The sequence below is a fragment of the Pelodiscus sinensis genome, chromosome 17, assembly GCF_052426305.1.
Source record: "Pelodiscus sinensis isolate ZL-2025 chromosome 17, ASM5242630v1, whole genome shotgun sequence".
Classification (NCBI taxonomy): domain Eukaryota; kingdom Metazoa; phylum Chordata; order Testudines; family Trionychidae; genus Pelodiscus; species Pelodiscus sinensis.
This window is the reverse complement of record NC_143068.1, coordinates 35,519,586-35,540,760: the sequence shown is the minus strand read 5'-3', so window position 1 is coordinate 35,540,760 and position 21,175 is coordinate 35,519,586. Positions and strand designations below refer to the sequence as shown.

Genomic DNA, 21,175 nt, shown 5'->3' with positions numbered 1-21,175 from the left:
CAACGATTCCCCTGCCCGCTTTTCTGTTTAAATCGTCCCATATCCTGCCCTGAACGTAGCTGAAGAACGTTTAGTTTAAATGACATAACCCGTGAGAATGGACTTTACCCGGGGTACCGATAGGCCAGAAGAACACACGGCTCTTGCCCACGAGCAGCAAGGTCCCCTTTTAGGCCCATCTCCCACCCTGCAGCTGCACCTTTAAATGACTCCATGAGTTTAGCACGAGGCAGCAGAGTTCCCCTGATGAGTTCCCCTTTCCTCCTAACCCCGCTTTCTTGGCTCTGTAGCTAAGGACATCTGCAATCTCCCTGCGGACTCCGGCCCGTGTTTTACCTACACTCGCAGCTACTTCTACAACTCAGCCAGCAAGAGGTGTGAGGAGTTTCTTTATGGCGGCTGCCAGGGCAACGGGAACAGGTTTGACACGATGTACAGGTGTCTCAAGACCTGCGGAAGCTCAGGTAAGACAGCAAAAGCTCAGCTAGTTGGGTCACCAGCTGCCCGGGTCTGAGGGATGCGATTGAAAAGCAGCTGGCCATGGAGGCAAGAATGATGGATTGGCTGCGTCCCAGCAGTGCCTGGAGCAGGCCTGGGGCAGAGAGAGCAGCGGGCCTTGGCTCCCGGTTCCCCTGCAGCAGCTGGAGCCCCAACCACTGGAGCAAGTGTGCTCCAGCTCACCCTGAAGGGCTGACAAGGGCAGGCTCGCCCCAGCCCAGCCTTTCTCACTGGGACCTGCCCCTACCAGGGGCTCAACCTGGTCACCCTCCGGCTGGGGAGCTAATGACAAGAACTGCCCGGCTGGACACGTCTCCAGCCCTGCCCGCTGGCTGCCGCAGGGACTCCCCCTTGTCTCTGGCACAGCGGGGGCGGGGCTCACGGGCAGGCGTGTCCCAGACTCAGACACTGCAGGGTGGGCGGAATGGCCACAGAGCTGCCATGGGCAGAGCTGTCCTGCCCACAGGACAGTTGGGGCGGTTGCACCAGGCTCCGCACTTTGAGGGGCCCCGAACCCTTGTAGGGACAGGGCTGGCCAAGGCACCTGGGCATTTCCCCTCTAGCCCTGGAGCCCAGTTTGCCTCGGCCCAGGGACCCTGCAGCAGTCGCCTTCTGGCCTTATTGATGACGATCCAGGTGTGCAGAGGCCCTTGGCGTGACTCAGCGTGGAGTGTGTGGGGTCGCTGAGACACACGCAGAGGCCCGTCACCCCGCAGCCCCCAGCCGGGGTCCCCTCAAGTCGCTGGGCTGGTTTCAGTCCGCGGCAATGAATGGGATTGTCAATATCGGGGGAAAACTCCTGGGCTGCGTGTAGACTGGCAGGATTTTCTGGAAATGCTTTTAACGGAAACGTTTTCTGTTAAAAGCATTTTCAGAACAGAGTGTCTAGATTGGCAGGACGCTTTCACACAAAAGCACTTTTTGCGGAAAAGCGTCTGTGCCAATCTAGACGCGCTTGTGCGCAAAAAAGCCCCGATGGCCATTTTCATGATCGGGGCTTTTTTTCCGCAAAACAAATCTGAGCTGCCTACACTGGCCCTTTTGCGCAAAGGGACTTTTGCCTGAACGGGAGCAGAATAGTATTTCTGCAAGAAGCACTGATTTCAGACAGTAGGAAGTCAGTGCTTTTGCGGAAATTCAACGGCCAGTGTAGACAGCTGGCAAGTTTTTCTGGAAAAGCGGCTGATTTTCCGGAAAAACTGGCCTATGTAGACACAGCCCTGCAGTCCCTCCTCAGGCAGGTCTCCCAGTGCAGCTGCCAGGCCTTTCCCTGGCTCAGCACCTCAGGATTTCACAGCTGCACCCGCCCCTCGCCCAGCAGGGCACCCCCTGCCTCTGCACTGAGTGTCCCTCTGGCTTGGGGCTCATTGACCTTAACCAGCCCCAGGGGAGCCAGTGGGGGGCCCTGGACAGAATCAGGCCAGAGACACAACATGAACGGCGCCGGCAAAGGTCAGTCATGTTTGCACTTGGATCCCAGTCCCCAGAATGCTCAGCCTGCCCCTTTATGCACCTAATCTGCATGGAAATGGGCGCGCCCCTTCTGTCTGTCCAGGGGTTTGCACAACGGGTCTCAACATCTGGCCCCAGCTGTGCTCCTGCTAATCCTTCAAATGCTGCAGAGCTTGAGAATGGGCCTGACACGGGGTCCGGATGCGGGAGATGTGCACCCAGGGTTGCCAGATGGTGTCCCAAAAAATACCGGACACGCAGTATTTCTGTCGAGCAAAAAAAACAAAGGAACACAGGATAATAACTCCCCCCCCCCCCAATTCTGGCTGGGAGGCGGGGCCACAATCAGCGCTGGGAGCCTGGCGGGGGCGGGGGTGTGGCTCCTCCACCCCCGCCAGGCTTCTGCACAATCACAGGCTCCTGGCGCCGATCGTGGCCCCGCCTTCGAGCCGCACCCCTGCCCCCACCAGGGTCCGTCCGGTGCGCAGGCGGGAAAGTCAGAGTCTAATGTCACACTCACAAATGATCCATACAAGAGTAAGAGAAACAGAACCAGCAGGTCAGGACATGAAGATCCCTGGGTGACATGAAATAATTCACTCAAACCACCTTCGAGTTCTGTATATTCATGTCCATGAGTCCATTTCAGAAAGCGGGGGGGGGGGGGCGGGGCTCCATCACCCCCCCCTTTTCTCCTCACTTGTTTCTCTTTGTTCTGCAGCTACAGACGTCTGCCAGCTCCCTAAGGTGACCGGCCCATGCAAGGCAAAATTACCCTGCTACTTCTACAACCCCGTCACCAAGAGCTGTGAGAGGTTCATTTATGGCGGCTGCGGGGGCAACGGGAACAGGTTTTCCACCAAAGAGGAATGTCTGCGGACGTGTGGACAGCCTGGTGAGAGACTGAGGGAAACTCAGCGAGTGGGGTCCCCATCTGCCCCGGTAACAGAGACCTTCCTGCCACAGAGCCTGACCTCCATGATAACAAGGGACTGGCTGCATCCCAGCAGTGCTAGAGCACCCACCGCGGCCCACGGCCCATGGCCCAGGCGCTGCGCAGGCACAGGGCAGGAGACAGCCCTGCCCCGAGGACTCTGCCCCTGGTCAGAGGAGGGGCAGGGAGCTGAGGAGGAGCCGGCGAGCGGGGTCCACGGTGCAGCTCGTGCTGGAGCTGAAACGAAAGGGAAGGTCCCTGAGTCCTGGCAGCTGCGTCCCAGCCCCTTTGGGCGCCCCGGCTGGGGAGCTAATGACAAGAACTGCCCGGCTGGACACGTCTCCAGCCCTGCCCGCTGGCTGCAGCAGGGACTCACCCTTGTCTCTGGCACAGCGGGGGCGGGGCTCACGGGCAGGCGTGTCCCAGACTCAGACACTGGGGAATGGCTCACACAGCTGCCCTGGGAGCTGGGCATTTCCCCTCTAGCCCTGGAGCCCAGTTTGCCTCGGCCCAGGGACCCTGCTCTCCGTGGAGGTGAAGCAGCAGCCGCCTTCCGGCTTCATGACGAGCCAGGTGTGCAGACGCCCTTGGTGTGACGCCGCGTGGAGTGTGTGGGGTCGCTGAGACACACGCAGGGGCCCGTCACCCCGCAGCCCCCAGCCGGGGTCCCCTCAAGTCGCTGGGCTGGTTTCATTCTGGGTCCCTCTGATCAATGGTGAGGGATGGGATTGTCCCAGCAGGGACAGTCCATCCCCAGCCCCCCCACGTCCTCCCCTGTCTCCAGCCCCACTCCAGCCTCCTGCCCATTCCCTGGCTCTTTCCAGGAGGGTATCAGAGCTGCACAAACCCCGCAGCCCCCAGCTGGGGTCCCCTCAAGTCGCTGGGCTGGTTTCATTCTGGGTCCCTCTGATCAATGGTGAGGGATGGGATTGTCCCAGCAGGGACAGTCCATCCCCAGCCCCCCCACGTCCTCCCCTGTCTCCAGCCCCACTCCAGCCTCCTGCCCATTCCCTGGCTCTTTCCAGGAGGGTATCAGAGCTGCACAAACCCTGCAGCAGCATGAGATTTCAGCATTGCCGGGCGCTAAGTGACCTCAGTGCACGTTACATTTCTCATGGCTTCAGGCCACTCTTATGTGAAGAGCTAGGGTACGTCTAGACTACACGCCTCTGGCAACAGGCATGTAGATTAGACTACCCGGCATAGGAAAATGAAGCGGCGATTTAAATAATCGCCACTTAATTTAAATTTACATGGCTGCCGCGCTGAGCCGATCAGCTGTTTGTCGGCTCAGCGCGGCAGTCTGGACGCGCGGGGGTCGACATAAAAGGCATTTGTCGACCACCCAGGTATGCCTCATCCCAGGATGCCTCATCCCAGGAGGCATACCTGGGTGGTCGACAAATGCCTTTGACGTCGACCCCCGCGCGTCCAGACTGCCGCGCTGAGCCGACAAACAGCTGATCAGCTCAGCACGGCAGCCACGTAAATTTAAATGAAGAGGCGATTATTTAAATCGCCGCTTCATTTTCCTATGCCGGGTAGTCTACTCCACATGCCTGTCGCCAGAGGCGCGTCGTCTAGCCGTACCCCTAGATACAATAGTTACACAGAATTTGTCTTAGAACTGTCAGGTACATTGTAAGTCATTTTTGCAGTCAGGTTCCATTTCTGATCATTTTCAGTGCCCTGACTAATGCTCTCAGTTTTTCGTGGAAAACTGCACGTGCATGTGCCTGCCCTGTTCTGAGACTCTGGCCTAGCTCTTCAGAGTGGGCTTTCATCCCCAGCTCCCATGCGTTAAGGACAAGGCCTTTACCTCATCTCCCGCTTACAGCCAGCCTGCAGCCTGCTGCCCTGTTCAGTTGGAATGGGAAGGCTGAGATGCTTTGTCAATTTCCCTTCTTTCATCCTAACCTGCCTGTCTCCTTCTGCAATGGCAGCGATCTGCAAGCTCCCCGTGGAACCCGGCCCATGTTTTACCTACGTCCCCAACTACTTCTACAACTCAGTCACCAAGAGGTGTGAGGAGTTTATTTATGGCGGCTGCCAGGGCAACGAGAACCGGTTTCCTAATATGGATGAATGCCTGAAGATCTGTGGAAGCTCAGGTAGGAGAGCAAGAGAAGTCAGCTAGTTGGGTTGTGAGCTGCGGGGGCGAGAGGGACATTAATGCAGTGATGCTGGGGCTGATAGCCATGGTAGTGATTCCTTGGCTGCATCACAGCAGTGCCTATGTAACTACCCATGCCGGCTGGGTGTGGGTCACTGCCCCATCTAGTGGCACGTAGGCCACTTACAGAGCGAGTGAATGTGTTTGCTCTGCTGCCTTAGCTGAGAGCCAGCAGGCTTCTAGCTCACGAAGGTCCCAGGTTCGGTTCCGCAGGTTGGCATTACACCGTAGGCTCTGAGAGAGACCAGGCGCAGACTCACCCAGACAACCTGTGCCCGGGGGTGCTCAGCCTGAATAGACAAGGGGGTGCTGAGGGGTAGTGTGTGAGAGGAGTCCATAGCACTGTTCATGAGGGGTTGGAACTCATAGGAAGGTCCCGAGTCCGGTAGCTGTGTCCAGCGTGCTCTGGAAGCCCTGGCTAGGGACATAACAACAATGCCAATTCTGTGGAACAGCCTGCACTTCCTGAGCCGGGGTTTCACCGCGGGTCCTGAGGTAGCCCCAGCTCTCGTACACTGGGGACAAGGTCTCCTGTAACCCTTACTCCATGCTGCTGCACCTTGCGCCCTCGCCTTCCACAAGATTGGGCCCCGTTCATTTTGAATGAACCCCTTCGCAGCATTCCTACCTTGTCTCTCCTTGTTCTGTAGATATAGACGTCTGCCAGCTCCCACGGGACCCTGGCCCATGCCAGGCCTTCGTGAGCCACTACTTCTACAACTCGGCCACCAAGGCGTGTGAGGAGTTCAGGTACGGCGGCTGCCAGGGCAACGAGAACAGATTTGCCACCAAAGAGAAGTGTTTCCAGACATGTGGACGCCCAGGTAACGTGATGGTGGAAACTCACTTTGCTGGGTTGTGAGCTGCCCAGGCCAAAGGCGCTTTAGAGAAAGATGCCAGAGCTACATGGGTGATATTCAGTAAATCTTTGGGCCATCTCAAGTGTTCCAAAAATGAATATTTTACCAGTATTTTATCAGGGTAAATACAACGATCGGGATAACTACCTCACCTGAGGATCCTGGGAAAGATACCGCAACGGCTCAGGATCCCAATGAATAAAAAATTAAAGGAAGGTAATATAATAAATGCTAATGACAATGCGTTCATGGAAAATAGACCCTGTTAAACTAACTTGATAGCTTTTTTATGAGATTACAAGTTTGACTGGAAAAGATCATAATGTGGATGCAGTCTGTTTGGGCTTCAGCAGCGTGTTTGACATTTTGACTAAAAAGTGAGATAGCTATAAAACAAGCCCAGTGCATTGAGTGAATTAAAAGCTGCTCACAGATAGGTCCCAAAACGTAACTGCAAATGGGGAATCATCATTTAACTGGTGTTTTTCTTGTGAGGGTCCACAGGAATCAGTTCTTCTCCCTACAATATTTAACATTGTCACTAATGATCTGAAAAAACCCATAAAAACAGCACTGAGAACATTTGCAGATGACACAGAAATTGGGGAGTGGTAAGTAACGAAGGGGCCAGGTCAGGGATACTGCGAGTTCTGGATCCTTTGGGAAGCAGGATACAAACAAATAACATGCATTTTAAAAAAGCATGCATAATCTCTGCCCCGTCATTGCCATCCGCCCAAGTGGGTTTTTCTGGCTACACCACTGGGATAAACAGGAATCTTGAGTGGGACCAGAGAGGCTCTTTTACCCCTGTGCTCAGCACAGGTCTGGCTGCTGCTGGATTCCTGTGTCCGGTTCTGGTGCCCACAATTCAAGAATAAAGGTGATAAATTGGAGAGGGTGCAGAGAAGAGCCAGGAGAATGATAAAAGGGTTACAAAACCTGCCTGACTGTCTCAGGGGGGTTGTTGTGTTAGTCTGTGACTTTAAAAACAAGTAGTCCTGTGGCACCTTAGGGTCTGTCTACACTAGGCACACTAGTTCGAACTAGGGTGGCTCATGTAGTCATTCGAACTTGCAAATGAAGCCCGGGATTAAAATATCCCAGGCTTTATTTGCATGTTCCCAGGCACCGCCATTTTTAAATGTCCGATAGTTCGGACTCCGTGCCCGCGGCTACACGCGGCACGAACTAGATAGTTCGGATTAGGCTTCCTATTCTGAACTACTGTTACTCCTCGTGGAACGAGGTGTACCGGTAGTTCGGAATAGGAAGCCTAATCCGAACTACCTAGTTCATGCCGCGTGTAGCTGCGGGCACGGAGTCCGCACTATCGGACATTTAAAAATGGTGGCGCCCGGCAATATGCAAATGAAGCCCGGGAAATTCAAATCCCGGGCTTCATTTGCAACTCCAGTTGCCTACATTAACCACCCTAGTTCGAAGCAGGGTGGTAGTGTAGACAGACCCTTAGAGACTAACAAAATATAGAGAATGTATTGGATAAGACCCACTTCATCAGGTGAGTAGGAGTGGAAGATACATGTAACAGCAAAAGTACCCGTCAATTGCAGGACCCATGATAATGAAACTAATTACATGGTCTGGATATGTTTCATTCATAGCTTGTGATGTGAAAATGCAGAAATCAAGGGTAAGGGAAATTGGCTTTGTAATGGGCCAACCAGTTAATATCTTTGTTCAAGCCCAGGGTAACAGTGTCAAATTTGTAGATGACTTCTAGTTCTGCAGTCTCTCTCCATAACTGGGTGATAGACTCAAGGAGCTTGACTTATTTAACCTAAAAACGACAAGGTTAAGGGTTGACTTGATGACAATCTCCAAGTACCAACACAGGGAACAAGCCTTTAATAATGAGCTCTTTAATCTAGCAGAGAAAGGTGTAACATAATCCCATGGCTGGAAGTAGAAGCTAGACACATTCAGCCTGGAGTAAGGTGCATATTTCACTGGAATAAGGTGTTTGCCATTGGAACATGTGACCAAGGGTTGAGGTGGAAGCTCTCTAGTGTGCATTTCACGAGGATACCGGAGCTGTTGGCAAAGGCTTCCCTTGTCCACCGCGGCGCGTCCAGACTGCCCCGCTGTGCTGCCAAACAGCTGATCGGCACAGCGCGGCGGCCATTTTGATGTAAATGAAGCGGCGATTATTTAAATCACCGCTTCATTTTCCTCTGTCTAGTAAACTTATCTGCATGGCTCCGTCGACAGAGCCATGTAGTCGAGACGTACCCCAAGAGTCTATGAATGGCTGTTGGAATGACTGGTTGGCTGCATCGCCCCAAAGCCTGAGGAACCAGCAGAGGCCAGGACCCCATCGTGCCGGGCACTGCACAGGCACAGTGGGCGCAGACCATGCCCCAAGGAGCTCAGAAGCTGCACAAGCAAAGTGTGGCAGGGCCTGCGGAGGAGAAGGGTGAGAGGAGGCCATGCCCCCCTTGTCCAAGCAGCTGCATTCCAGCCTGCTCTGGAAGCCCCTGGCTGGGGAGTTAATGACACTGACAAGCCTGCAGGACACATTCAAGCCTTTCACCCAGGACTGCAGATCTGCTGGCCTGGTGCGGAGGAGTCAAGCTCACTTCTGGCACAGCCAAGACGGGGCTCAAGGGGCAGGAGTTCCAGGCAGCCTCAGACTCTTCAGGGCAGGAGAAATGGCTACAGAGCTCCCGTGAGCGCTGGGCATATCCTCACAAACCTCAGGCTAGTGCCCAGGAGCCCAGCTTTGCCTTTAAAACACTGGTCCCCAACGTGGTGCCCGCGGGCACCATGGCGCCCGCCGGGGCATTTACATGTGCCTGCCAAGTGCTCGGGGCCGGCCCCACCCTGGGTGCGCGGCACATGCGCCGGCTCCGGGCGTGCGGTGAATGGGGAGCGCTGGCTCCGGGCACACTGCTGGGGGGTGCTGGCCCTGGACGCGCAGCGAATTGACGGCCCTGCCCCCGGATGCACGGCACACGTGTGGCCCCACCCCCGGGCGTGCGAGCGGCCCCACCTCTGGGTGCCCGGCACAGGAGTGCCCCGCCCCCGGGCGCCTGGCAGCTCCAAAAGGTTGAGGACCACTGCTTTAAAAGATAAGAATGGCTGGACTGGGGTATGTCTACCCTGCAGAGGTTTTTCTGAAAAAACTCCAGGTACATCCACACTGCAATTGTGTTCTTTTGAAAATCAATCAGAAGAGCAGCGGGGTTTTCTGACATTGGTAAAACGAGGAAGAAGCCTTTTTCTGAAAGCTCTCTCGGAACAAGGCGTGTGTGGACGGGGAAGGGGGAGTCTAGACATAGCCTGGGTCAGCCCAGTGTCCTGTCTCCTAACAGGCCAGTGCCAGGTGCCCCAGAGGGAGTGAACAGAGCAGGGAATCATCCAGTGAGACGTCCCCTGTCGCCCCTTCCCAGCCTCTGACAAACAGGGACTAGACTCATAGGACACTAGAACTGGAAGGGACCTCGAGAGATCATCAAGTCCAGTCCCTGGCCCTCATGGCAGCACCAAGCACCGTCAGATCATCCCTGCCAGGTGTCTGTCCAACCTGCTCTTAAATATCTCCAGTGATGGAGACTCCACAACCCCCATACGCAACTTATTCCAGTGTTTAACCACCCTCACAATTGGGAGGTTTTCCCCAATGCCTGACCCAAACCTCCCTTACTTCAATTTAAGCCCATTGCTTCTTGTCCTGTCCCCAGTAGATAAGGAGAACAATTTATCACCCTCCTCTTTATAACAACCTTTTGCACACTTGAGGACTGTTATGATGTTCCCGCTCAGTTTTTTCATTTCCAGACTAAAACCCCATTTTTTTCAGTCTTTCCTTGTAGGTCATGTTTTCTAGGCCTTTAATCAGGTTTTGTTGCTCTCCTCTGGACTTTCTACAACTTATTCACATCTTCCCCACACTGTGGTGCTCAGAGCTGGACGCAGTGTTCTGGCAGAGGCCTTATCATTGCTGAGGAGAGCAGAAGAATTACTTCTTGTGCTTTGCTTCCCACACTCCTGCTGCGCAAGTCAGAATGCTGTTCGCTTTTTTGCAACAGTGTTCCACTGTAATAATCCCTAGATCCCTTTCTGCGGTGCTGTTTCCCAGGCACTCCGTTCCTGTTCCGTGTGTGCAGTTGAGCGTTTCTTCCTAAGTGGAGCACTTTGCATTTGTCCTTGTTGAATTTTATCCTGTTGCTTTCAGATCATTTCTCCAGTTTGTCAAGAGCATTTTGAATTTTAAGCCTGTGTTTCAAAGTGCTTGCAACCCCTCCCAGCTTGCTATTGTCAGCAAATTTTATGAGTACCCTTTATGCCATTATCAAATTATTTATGAAGATATCAAACAGAACTGGATCCAGGAGAGATTTCTGCAGGACCCCATTTAATATGCCTTTCCATTTTGACTGTGAACCATGGTAAACCATACTTAGAGAGCAGTTATCAAACATGCTGTGCACTACCTTATAATAGGGTGGCCTGGGGGTGTATTTCTCTAGTTTGCTTATGAGAAGGTAACGCATATATGGTCATATCAAAAAGCCTTACAAAAGTCAAAATGCATCATAAGAACATAAGAACATAAGAACGGCCGTACTGGGTCAGACCAAAGGTCCATCTAGCCCAGTTTCCTGTCTGCCGACAGTGGCCAGCACCAGGTGCCCCAGAGGGGGTGGACCGAAGACAATGATCAAGCGATTTGTCTCCTGCCATCCTTTTCCAGCCTCTGACAAATAGAGGCCAGGGACACCATTTCTATCCCTTGGCTAATAGCCTTTTATGGACCTAACCTCCATGAAATTATCTAGCTTCTCTTTAAACTCTGTTAGGGTATGTCTACACTACCACCCTAGTTTGAACTAGGGTGGTTACTGTAGTCATACGAACTTGCAAATGAAGCCCGGGATTTGAATTTCCTGGGCTTCATTTGCATGTTGCCGGGCGCCGCCATTTTTAAATGTCCGCTAGTGTGGACTCCGTGGTAAGTTCTCCAAGGTAATTGCTAATGGCTCATACATCTCGAGCCAGTTCCTTAAATATTCTAGGCTGTGTTTCATCAGGGCCTGCCAAGATGAATATATCTAACTTGTCTAATTACTTCTTAACTTGTTCTTCCCCCCATTTCAGCTTCAGGGCCTGCCCCATTGGCACCAATGCTCACTAGGTGAGTCACTGCTCACCTTTTTAGTGAAAACTGAAAGAAAGGCATTTAATGCTTCAGCCTCTGCTGTGTCTTCTGTTATTGTTTTTCTCTCTTACATGAGTAATGGGCCTCAGGCGACCTCTTACTTCTAATGTATTTGTAAAATGTTTCCTTGATATCCTTGATGTCCTTAGCTAGTTTAATCTCATTTTGTGCCGGGAGCCTTTCTAATTTTGTCCCTATGTGCTTGTGGTGGTGTTTTTTATATTCATCCTTCATCATTTGACCCAGTTTCCACTCTTTGTATGGCTCCTTTTTGAGTTTCCGGTTATGAACGGTCTGGTTCAGGCAGGGTGGTCTTGTACTATACTTCCTGTCATTCCTGTGCACTAAGATAGTTTGCACTTGTGCTCTTAATAAAAAAAGCCACCTGCCATGAACTCTTTCCTCCTTAGACTTGCATCCCATACGATGGTATCTATCAATTCTCTGAGTTTGCTGAAGTGTGAATTCTGAAACTCCATTGTCTTTATTCTGTTTTTTTCTCCCACCAGTCTAATTCATGCACCTACTTCACCTGAAAAATTGCACATGCCTTTTGCTTGCCCATTTGTCTGCCTGATGTTTCTGAAATCCTGGCACTAAACACTCTTCAGCTCATCATGTCAATGGTAAATGGTCTGGTAGCACTGTATAGACTCACAAAACATGTAGCTGGGATCAGAGCTGTCGTGGGCACAGCCCAAATGGTGTCATTCTCGAGCATGGGTTTTAAAGGGTGTTGATACTACAAGCGCGCGCGTGCGCACAGTTTTCATGTGCTAGGGGCAGGGTTTCCTTTAGCCCCATTGCCCTCTCTAGATGCTGCACCTCGCACCCCGCCTACAGCCCGAGAGCCTGCGAGTTCAGAACGAGGACGTTGAGATTCTTTGCAGAAGACCCCGCTTTTCCCCAAACCCATCTGTCTTTCTTTTGTAGTTAACGAGATCTGCAAGCTCCCTGTGGACGCTGGCTCGTGTTTTTCCTACATGACCCGCTACTTCTACAACTCAGTCACCGACAGCTGTGAGGAGTTCATTTATGGGGGCTGTGAGGGCAATCAGAACCGGTTTTCCACTAAAAATGAATGTCTCAAGACCTGTGGAAGATCAGGTAAGAGAGCGAGAGAAACTCAGCGGCTTGGCCTGGGAGCTGTCCAGGCAACGGAAACATTAGGGCTAAGCTCCTGGGGTTAGAGGAGCTGATCTCCATTCTGCGTTGTTGTGGCGCAGTGGGGGGCTGTCTGCTCTGTGACCCGGGGTCCCCCTGTGCTGTGAGGGGAGATTCTCATGTGGATTAACCCAGACACGCAGGCTCAGCCTCCCAGGGAGAGACAAAGGGAGGGGGGTGGAGAGCAGCACCTGGCTGGGGGCAGGGCTGGGAGAGAGTTTTAGTTTCTGGCTGGTATCATGGAGGAAGCAGCCTAAGCAAGGGGCTGGGATTTAGGGGCCCAGGCTCCCCCATCTCAAGGGGGGCTGAGGCATCCCAGGCCTGCCCTGTAACCAGATGACATCTGTGCTGTGCTGTATCCTGGAGAAGCAATAAACTCCCTCTGTTCTACTGGCTGGTGGAGTCTGTTCGTGCCACTACGGGGGTGCAGGAGTCGGGGGACCCCGACACGTCATCACAGTTGTATTATGGCAATGCCTTGAGGACTCTGCCCACCATGCTGAGCCCCGCACAAGGAGTCACAGTCTGTCTAGACTGAGCGTGCGAGAGGAGTCCAAGGGACAGCTCACGGTGGGAACTGCAACTCAGCTGAAGGTCGCGCAGTCTCTATGTTCCAGCCTGGAAACCCGGGACTGGAGAGTCCATGGCAATAACAACCCTGCTGAACACGTCCATCCCCTGGCACCCAGGGCCTCAGGCCTGCTGGCTGGCTCCAAGGGTACATGCTTGTCTCTGGCACAGCCGGGCTGGGGGCTCAGAGGGCAGGGGTGAGGCTCAGACACTCCAGTGCTGGAGAAACGGCTCACACTCTTGCCAGGGATGTTGGGCATTTCTGCACTAATCCCGGGAGAGCCCCCAGGATGTTTCCCTTTGGTTCAGGACTCCTTGTGCTGGCATCCCAGGATACACACTGGAACTGGGGGACTGTAGTGCTCATCTTCAAAAAAGGGGGAAAGGACGATCCAGGGAACTACAGGCCGGTCAGTCTTACCTTGGTTCCTGGAAAATCATGGAAGGGATCCTTAAGGAATCCATATTGAGGCACTAGGATGAGAGGAAAGTGATTAGGAATAGTCAGCATGGATTCACAAAGGGCAAGTCGTGCCTGACCAATCTGATTAGCTTTTATGATGAGGTAACTGGCTCTGTGGACGTGGGAAAGTCAGTGGATGTGATAGACCTTGACTTGAGCAAGGCTTTTGATACGGTCTCCCACAATATTCTTGCCAGCAAGTTAAGGGAATGTGGATTGGATAAATGGACGGTAAGATGGATAGAAAGATGGCTAGAAGGCCGGGCCCAGCGAGTAGTGATCAATGGCTCGATGTCAGGATGGTGGTCGGTTTCTAGCGGAGTGCCCCAAGGTTCGGTTCTAGGACTTGTTTTGTTCAATATCTTTATTAATGATCTGGATGAGGGGATGGATTGCACCCTCAGCAAGTTTGCGGATGACACTAAGCTAGGGAGAGAGGTAGATATGCTTGAGGTTAAGAGATAGGGTCCAAAGTGACTTAGACAAATTGGAGGATTGGGCCACAAGAAATCTGATGAGGTTCAACAAGGACAAGTGTAGAGAGTCCTGCAGTTGGGACGGAAGAATCCCAAGCATAGTTACAAGCTGGGGACCAACCAGTTAAGTAGTAGTTCTGCAGAAAAGGACCTGGGGTTACAGTGGATGAGAAGCTGGAGATGAGTCAACAGTGTGCCCTTGTAGCCAAGAAGGCTAATGGCATATTAGGTTGCATTAAGAGGAGCATTGCCAGCAGATCCAGAGATGTCATTATTCCCCTTTATTCGGGTCTGGTGAGGCCACATCTGGAGTACTGTGTCCAGTTCTGGGCCCCCCACTACAAAAAGGATGTGGACGCACTGGAGAGGGTCCAGCGGAGGGCAACCAAAATGATGAGGGGGCTGGAGCATATGACTTATGAGGAGAGGCTGAGGGAGTTGGGTCTGTTTAGTCTGCAGAAGAGAAGAGTGAGGGGGGATTTGAGAGCAGCCTTCAACTTCCTGAAGGTGGTGGGAGAAGTCCAGGTTGGATATTAGGCAAAACTATTTCCCTAGGAGGGTGGGGAAGCGCTGGGCTGGGTTCCCTAGGGAAGTAGTGGAGTCTCCATCCCTAGAGGTGTTTAAGTCTCGGCTTGACAAAGCCCTGGCTGGGTTGATTTAGTTGGGATTGGTCCTGCCTAGAGCAGGGGGCTGGACTTGACCTTCTGAGGTCTCTTCCAGTTCTATGCTTGTATGATTCTATGACTGCTGTGCCTCCTTTCCTGCAGTCTGGCCTGGTGATGGGACCGTGGGACTATGGGACTGCTGGGCCCCCTTAACCCCACAGCCTGGCCTGGTTCTCACAAGGCTTTACTAGCAACAAGCAGCAAACCCCTCCAGGGGCTGGGATCGCTCAGCACAAGAGCATGTGGAGCCCCACGCCCCGCTCGATGGCACGAACCCTCGCACAAATCACACCAAGAAAGGCACCAGCCAAATCCTCCAGTTCCTGGCGCGGCACTCGAACATGAACCCTTTTGTTCTGGTCAGAAGCCTGAGGGGTGTCCATTCATTACCCAGTCTGCCCCTTCCTCACAGGAGATTGGGCACACACACCAGCCTTTGAGAGCTGCGATTTGCCAAACTCTTCAATGGGCTACAGCCCTGACTACGCAGATTTCCTCTGGGCCTAGGACCCGTCTCTGCGTCTCAAGTCTTTGTCCTTCCTGCATTCTTGCTGTTTCCAGCACAGGTGGGGAGGAGAATGGTAAGAGCACGATGCGCCATCCCCTGATTTATATCCTCAATCAACGTGCCTGGAAACCACGAGTCCAGACCCATCCTGGTGGGCTCTGCTGAGTCACAGAGTGGAGCAATCCTCCAATGTGTGCTGCTTGCCCAACACCCAGTCCTCTTCAGCCCTGGCGTGCTGATGAGCCGCTGTTCAACACCCCCGGGAGTGGATCTCCTTCTTTGCGTCACTGGAGAGCTACCACTGCATGCCTCTCAAATGTGCAACATCGTTCAGGAACGACCATGCAGCAAAATCTCCTCGTTCCGTCCACACTCGCGCTGTACGAGCTTTCACAGAACAACGGGCTTCGGCAGTTCGTTCGCTAGTTTACCTGGCACTTGGCATGCAACAGACTGTAATTACATGATGGGCATGTGTGGGGCCCAGAGCGCTGGTCTGAGTACAGAGTGCCACACACCGCTGTCACAGAGCCGACATGCAGCCACCGTCCGGCGTTACTTGTTGCAAGCCAGGTGTGCAGGCGCCCTTAGCATGACGCAGCACGGAGTCACCAAGAGCTGGGGACTCCACTGAGAGCTACTGGGCTGGTTTCATCCCCACCAGTTTGATGCGCAATGAAAAGGCACTGTCAATCTGGGGGACAAGACCCTACTGTGCCTCCCCAGACCAAGCTCCAGCTGCAGCCTCCAGGCCTTTCCCCGGGTCAGGATGTCAGGATTTCAAAGCCGCACCAGTCCTTCAACCTCTGCCCTGAGCTTTCCGTTTGGCTTGGAGCTCACTGACGTGGTCGGCCTTACATTTTATTCCAGCGAGAGCGGAGAGTTTTGTCGAGAACTGGACAAAATCACTTACAAGAAATACAATCCGAACTGCAGGCAAACCGTCATTTTTGCAGTTGGATCTTGATTCCCAGAATGTTCTGCCTGCCAGTGTAGGCGCCTAGTATGAAAAGCAAACAGCACGTGCATTTTGTTTGCCCCTACGTCTGTCTGACGCATCCACAAACCTGGTCCTCAACCTTCCGCAGCTTATCATTGTGACGATGGCATTGCTGGGACCTGGTAGCACATGGGTGCTGGACACCAGACACACAAAGCTCTTTAGGGACAAGGTCTCTGTTAGACTCAAGGTCTGACTCCAGCTGCTGCATCTTGCACCGCCCATGGAGCCCCGGGCCTTGTTAGTGTTGAATGAGGAAGCTGAGAGCTTTCGCAGAGATCCCCTGTCCCTCCTAACCCACCTCTCTTTATTCTGCAGACATAGACATCTGCAAGCTCCCTATGAAGCCCGGCCCGTGCCAGGCCTTCGTGAGACGCTACTTCTACAACTCGGTCACCAAGAAGTGTGAGAAGTTCAGGTATGGCGGCTGCCAGGGCAACGAGAACAGGTTTGCCAACAAAGAGGAGTGTCTTGAGACCTGCGTACGCCCAGGTAAGAGACTGAGGGAAATGCAGCTAGTTGGGGCGGCAGCTGCCAGACAATAGAGATGTTCATGCAAAGATGCTGGGACCAACCCTGCTGACCATGGCTACAGCCTTTCACCCAGGACGCAGCCGGCCGGTGGGCACAGGGGAGTCACGCTTGTCTCTGGCACTGCCGGGTGGGGCTCAAGGGGCAGGTGTGACTCAGACTCTTCAGGGCTGGAGAAATGGCTACATAGCTGCAATGGGTGCTAGGCATTTCCTCATGAACCCCAGCCAGGAGAGCAGCCAGGAGCCCAGCTTTGCCTTTGGCTCCGAGATCCCATACACAGCAAAACTACCCAGTCCATCCCTGAGACCGAGGGGGTAGGGCCAGCAGGTTGTGTAGTTTTTGGTGGTTCCTAGAATGAATCCAAGCACAACTGTGCCATCCTTAGGGTGGACTAGGGCCACTTCCCTGGTCCCTGCACTTTGGGGTCCCTGTGCTCCAGGGGATGTGGAGTCCAGGGCAGTCTGGAGAGTAGTATGGGCCCTGGTGCAGACAGCAGCAAATGTCTTGACCCCAGCCCACCCCGCTGTGCCCAGCCAGCCCCTGGCATCACTCTGGGGCAGGGGGAAGAAGCCAAAAGGGGTGTTCAGAGGCTCAGGGAAAAGGGGTGGAATGGGGGCAGAGCAGGGTCAGGAATCCTAGAACACTAGAACTGGAAGGGTCCTCGAGAGGTCATCAAGTCCAGTCCCCTGCCTTCACGGCAGGACCCAGTGCCATCTAGACTATCCCTGCCAGGTGTCTGTCTAACCTGCTCTTAAATATCTCCACTGATGGAGATTCCACAACCTCCCTGGGCAATTTATTCCAGTGTTTGACCACTCTGACAGGCAGGAACTTTTTCCTACTGACCAACCTAAACCTCCCTTGCTGCAGTTTAAGCCCATTGCTTCTTGTCCTGTCATCAGAGGCCAAGGAGAACAATTATCCCCTCCTCCCTGTGACACCCTTATAGATACTTGAAAACCACTCTCATGTCTCTCGGTCTTTTCTTTTCTAAACTAAACAAGCCCAGTTCCTTCAATCTTCTCTCATGGGTCATGCTTTCTAGACCTTTCATCATTTTTGTTGCTCTTTTCTGGACCGTATCCAATTTTTCCACATCTTTCTTGAAATGCAGTGCCCAGAACTGGACACAAGACTCCAATTGAGGCCTAATAGTAGAGTGGAAGAATGACTTCTCATGTCTTGCTCACAATACTCCTGTTTAATGCATCCAAGAATGGGGTTTACTTTTTTTGCAACAGTGTTACACTGCTGACTCATATTTAGCTTGTGGTCCACTGTGACTCCTAGATCCCTTTCTGCTGTACTCCTTCCCAGACAGTCACTTCCCATCCTGTGTGTGAAATAGATTGTTCCTTCCTAAGTGGAGCACTTTGCATTTGTCCTTATTAAACTTCCTCCGGTTTACCTCAGAGACCATTTCTCCAGTTTGTCCAGATAATTTTGAATTTTGACCCATCCTCCAAAACAGTTGCAACCCCTCCCAGCTTGGTATCATCTGCAAACTTAATAAGCATCCTCTCTATGCCAATATCTGAATCATTGAAGAAGACATTGAACAGAACCTGTCCCCAAAACAGACCCCTGTGGAACCCCATTTGTTCTGCCCTTCCAGCAGGATTGTGAACCATTAATAACTACTCTCTGAGAATGGTTATCCAGCCAGTTATGCACCCACCTTATAGTAGCCCCGTCTAGGTTGTATTTGCCTAGGTTATTGATAAGAAGATCATGCGACACCATATCCAATGCCTTATTAAAGTCTAGGTATACCACATCCACCACTTCCCCCTTAGCCACAAGGCTTGGTATCCTATCAATGAAAGTGATCAGGTTGGTTTGACATGATTTGTTCTTTACAAAGCCATGCTGGCTGTGACCTGTCACCTTATTGTCTTCCAGATGTTTGCAAATGAATTCCTTAATTACCTGCTCCATTCTCTTCCCTGGCACAGAAGAGGCCGGCCTGGAGCAGGGCAGGGCAGGGCAGGGCAGGGCAGGGCAGGGCAGGGCAGGGTTTCTCTGTGCTGCCTGCGCCAAGCCCCCCCCCCCCCCCGACTTGCTAAGCAGCCCTGGGCCCCACATCCACCTGAAGCACAGAGCTCTCTAAAGTGCAGGGTGTGGGACCATTGCCCCAGTCTGTCTTCTGCACCGGACAGCTTGGGAAATATCAGCTCAAGCATTGGTGGGACCAGGCCCATTGGCCCATTGATCCTGACCATTGGCGGGATAAAGGCGTGAAAGCTGGCAACACTGTAAAACAGGGTCCTCCCAAATGCATCCCCTGTTTGATCCGCAATGATCCGCAATGCAGAGTGACCCTGGCTCAGGATGTCCAGACCATCCCTCAGGCAGCGTGAGGCTTGTCAGGCTTGTTTAAGAGCCAGACAAAATAATTAAACTCGAATTATGTGAAAACAGCAGAAAAGCGAAAGTCGGTTTTGTAGACAATTCCCCGTCCCGAGAATGTTCAGCTTGTGAATTTGGGCATTCAGTTTGCTTGGGAATTGCTCGTGCATTTTGTCTGCCCGTTTGACTGCCTAATGTTCACAAAACGCTGGCCCTAACTGTGCTTCTGAGACTAGTGCAAATGGTGCAAACCCTGGCCGGGTTTCACATGGGGCTCTGGCACACCCGCTGCTCACGCACTTGGAGCGAGTCTTCGTTTAGTCCCAGCTCCCGCCGCACCTGCTGCACGTCTCACCCCCAGGGGGCCTGGGACTTGGCTAGTTGTCAATGAGGAGGCCAAGTCCATTCACAGATTTCTCCCTTTCCTTCTCGGCAGTTAATGAAGTTTGCAAGCTCCCGATGGACTCGGGCTCGTGTTTTTCCTACCAGACCCGCTACTTCTACAACTGGTTCACCAGGAAGTGTGAGGCGTTCACGTACGGCGGCTGCGAGGGCAACGGGAACAGGTTTGCCTCCATAGACGAATGTCTCAGGACCTGCGGAAGTGCAGGTGAGAGGGGCACCGGGATGCTGTTCCTTGGGCCAGGAGCTGCCTGGCTCAGAGGTGTGGGGCTGGAGATCTGCTGGGGCGGTCCAGGGGGGCTGAGCTCCTGGTACTGACGGACCCCTGGGGCCTCCCTTCCCGGAGGGAATAGCGCAGCCCCGTTCTCCAGCCCGGAGTGACCCCCAGCCAGCACCAAACGGGGATTTATTGCACTTTGAACACAGCAACGGATCCCTCAGGCCCGTTGGCCTGGGCCCGCAGCCCCACACGTCTGAGTCTCCCCTGCTGCAGCCTCTGCCCAGCTCCGAAGCCTCCTTCCTCCAGCTGAGCCTCCAATATCCCCTACAGCCCCTCCCCGTCCATTGTCCCTCTCCAGGTAACAGGGTCACCTGGACCCCTCTTCTCCGCCTCCCTTCCTCCGTCCTTTGTTCTCCCTGGCTGGAACCAGCTGGGAGCCTTCTCTGCAGCCCATTGGCCTCCCACTGGCCAGACCTGGCTGTGCCCTCCGAGCTAGTCTCCTGGGCAGCAGGGCACCAGTCGCTGGGGTCTCCAGTTGCGTGCTGTTCCTGTAACAACAAACTCCCTCTCCCCTCCCATCCCCTCCCTTCATTAAACCAGTAACATCCAGGGGCACTGAGTGTTCCCCTCTCCATGTCACCCCCACAAATCCCCCACTTTGTCACAGCGCCAGCCTGTTGCTGCATTTCCCTTTGGAACAGGAACTTACAGGCCATGGCGAAGGCCGTTGGGTGATGCAGCAACGGCCCCCTTCTCCAGTTGCCAAACGGCTGCCCTGGGAGGCGGCTCTTTGCTGGGGTGAGAGAGCAGCTGTGAGGCGCCCTTGGCCCTCCCGCCCCCGCTGCTGCCCTGACAGCCAGAGGAGCCGGGCGCGGCCCAGCCAGGGTCTCCCATCAGCCCAGCTGTGAGACACCAGCTCTGCGGAGAGGAGTCACAGGAAGGGGGCAGATGTTCCCTCCTGCAGCCAGCCAGCCCCGTGGCCCCCCCCCCAGTGCTCTGTTTATCCAGCCTGCCCTGGCTGGAGCCCTGGGGCAGAATCCCTCGCCTGGCCCAGAGCTGCAGGCAGAAGTGGCTGTTTCTCTCCCTCCCCCCTACTCTGAGCTCTCAGGACTCTGGGTCTGCAGAGGGAGCCCAGTGTCCCATCGGGTAGCTAATCTCTCACTGCTGTCTCTCCCGCCCCTCCCCGCCCTGCCCCACTTGGAGCGGGGTGGGGACGGGGGTTTATCAGCCAGGTGTCTCACTACCCTGGGACGCTCTGTCTTCCAGAGAAAGCTGGGTCCTGCCCCACGACAACAGGAGGGCTCTGCATTCTGGGGTGCAATGACGATGACGACTGTGCTGGAGGAGACAAGTGCTGCAGTAACGGGTGTGGCCGGACGTGCCAAGCCCCCGTGCAGGTGAGGTTCAGCAAAGTGCGGGCAGGCTCCGTAGTGTGAGCCCGGCTGCACGGGCATGAGGCAGTCCAGGGTTGCAGGCCCTTGCTGCTGGTCCCCTCTCTCCCTACCCCGCAGCCTCAGGGCCAGCCCTTGGCCTGACCGAGTCCCCCCTTTCCACAGGGCTGATGAGAGACTGACCAGGAGGAGCTGAGAGCCGGTGGGGCCCCCAGAACGTGAGCTGCCATGTAGTCCCCGGGGCCGAGGGCACAGCTGTTGTGTGCTGGAGACCCTGAGGATGACGGTCCCCCGCCTTACAGGACCTTCGCCACAAGAGGATCATGCTGCCCTG

The 21,175-nt window shown here is 53.9% G+C and overlaps 1 protein-coding gene across 1 annotated transcript in view; it reads left to right on the top strand.

Annotated features, from left to right (window-relative positions):
* LOC102448987 (papilin-like) overlaps positions 1 to 21,149 on the top strand; it is a 62,169-nt gene extending 41,020 nt beyond the window's left edge. The window contains exons 10-18 of the mRNA XM_089769815.1: positions 291 to 464; positions 2,672 to 2,845; positions 4,828 to 4,995; positions 5,708 to 5,881; positions 12,033 to 12,206; positions 16,264 to 16,437; positions 19,265 to 19,438; positions 20,717 to 20,847; positions 21,007 to 21,149. Of these exons, the coding sequence (XP_089625941.1) occupies positions 291 to 464; positions 2,672 to 2,845; positions 4,828 to 4,995; positions 5,708 to 5,881; positions 12,033 to 12,206; positions 16,264 to 16,437; positions 19,265 to 19,438; positions 20,717 to 20,847; positions 21,007 to 21,012 (1,349 nt within the window). The 3' untranslated portion in view covers positions 21,013 to 21,149. The remainder of the gene's footprint in view (positions 1 to 290; positions 465 to 2,671; positions 2,846 to 4,827; positions 4,996 to 5,707; positions 5,882 to 12,032; positions 12,207 to 16,263; positions 16,438 to 19,264; positions 19,439 to 20,716; positions 20,848 to 21,006) is intronic.
* The last annotated feature ends 26 nt before the right edge of the window (positions 21,150 to 21,175 follow it).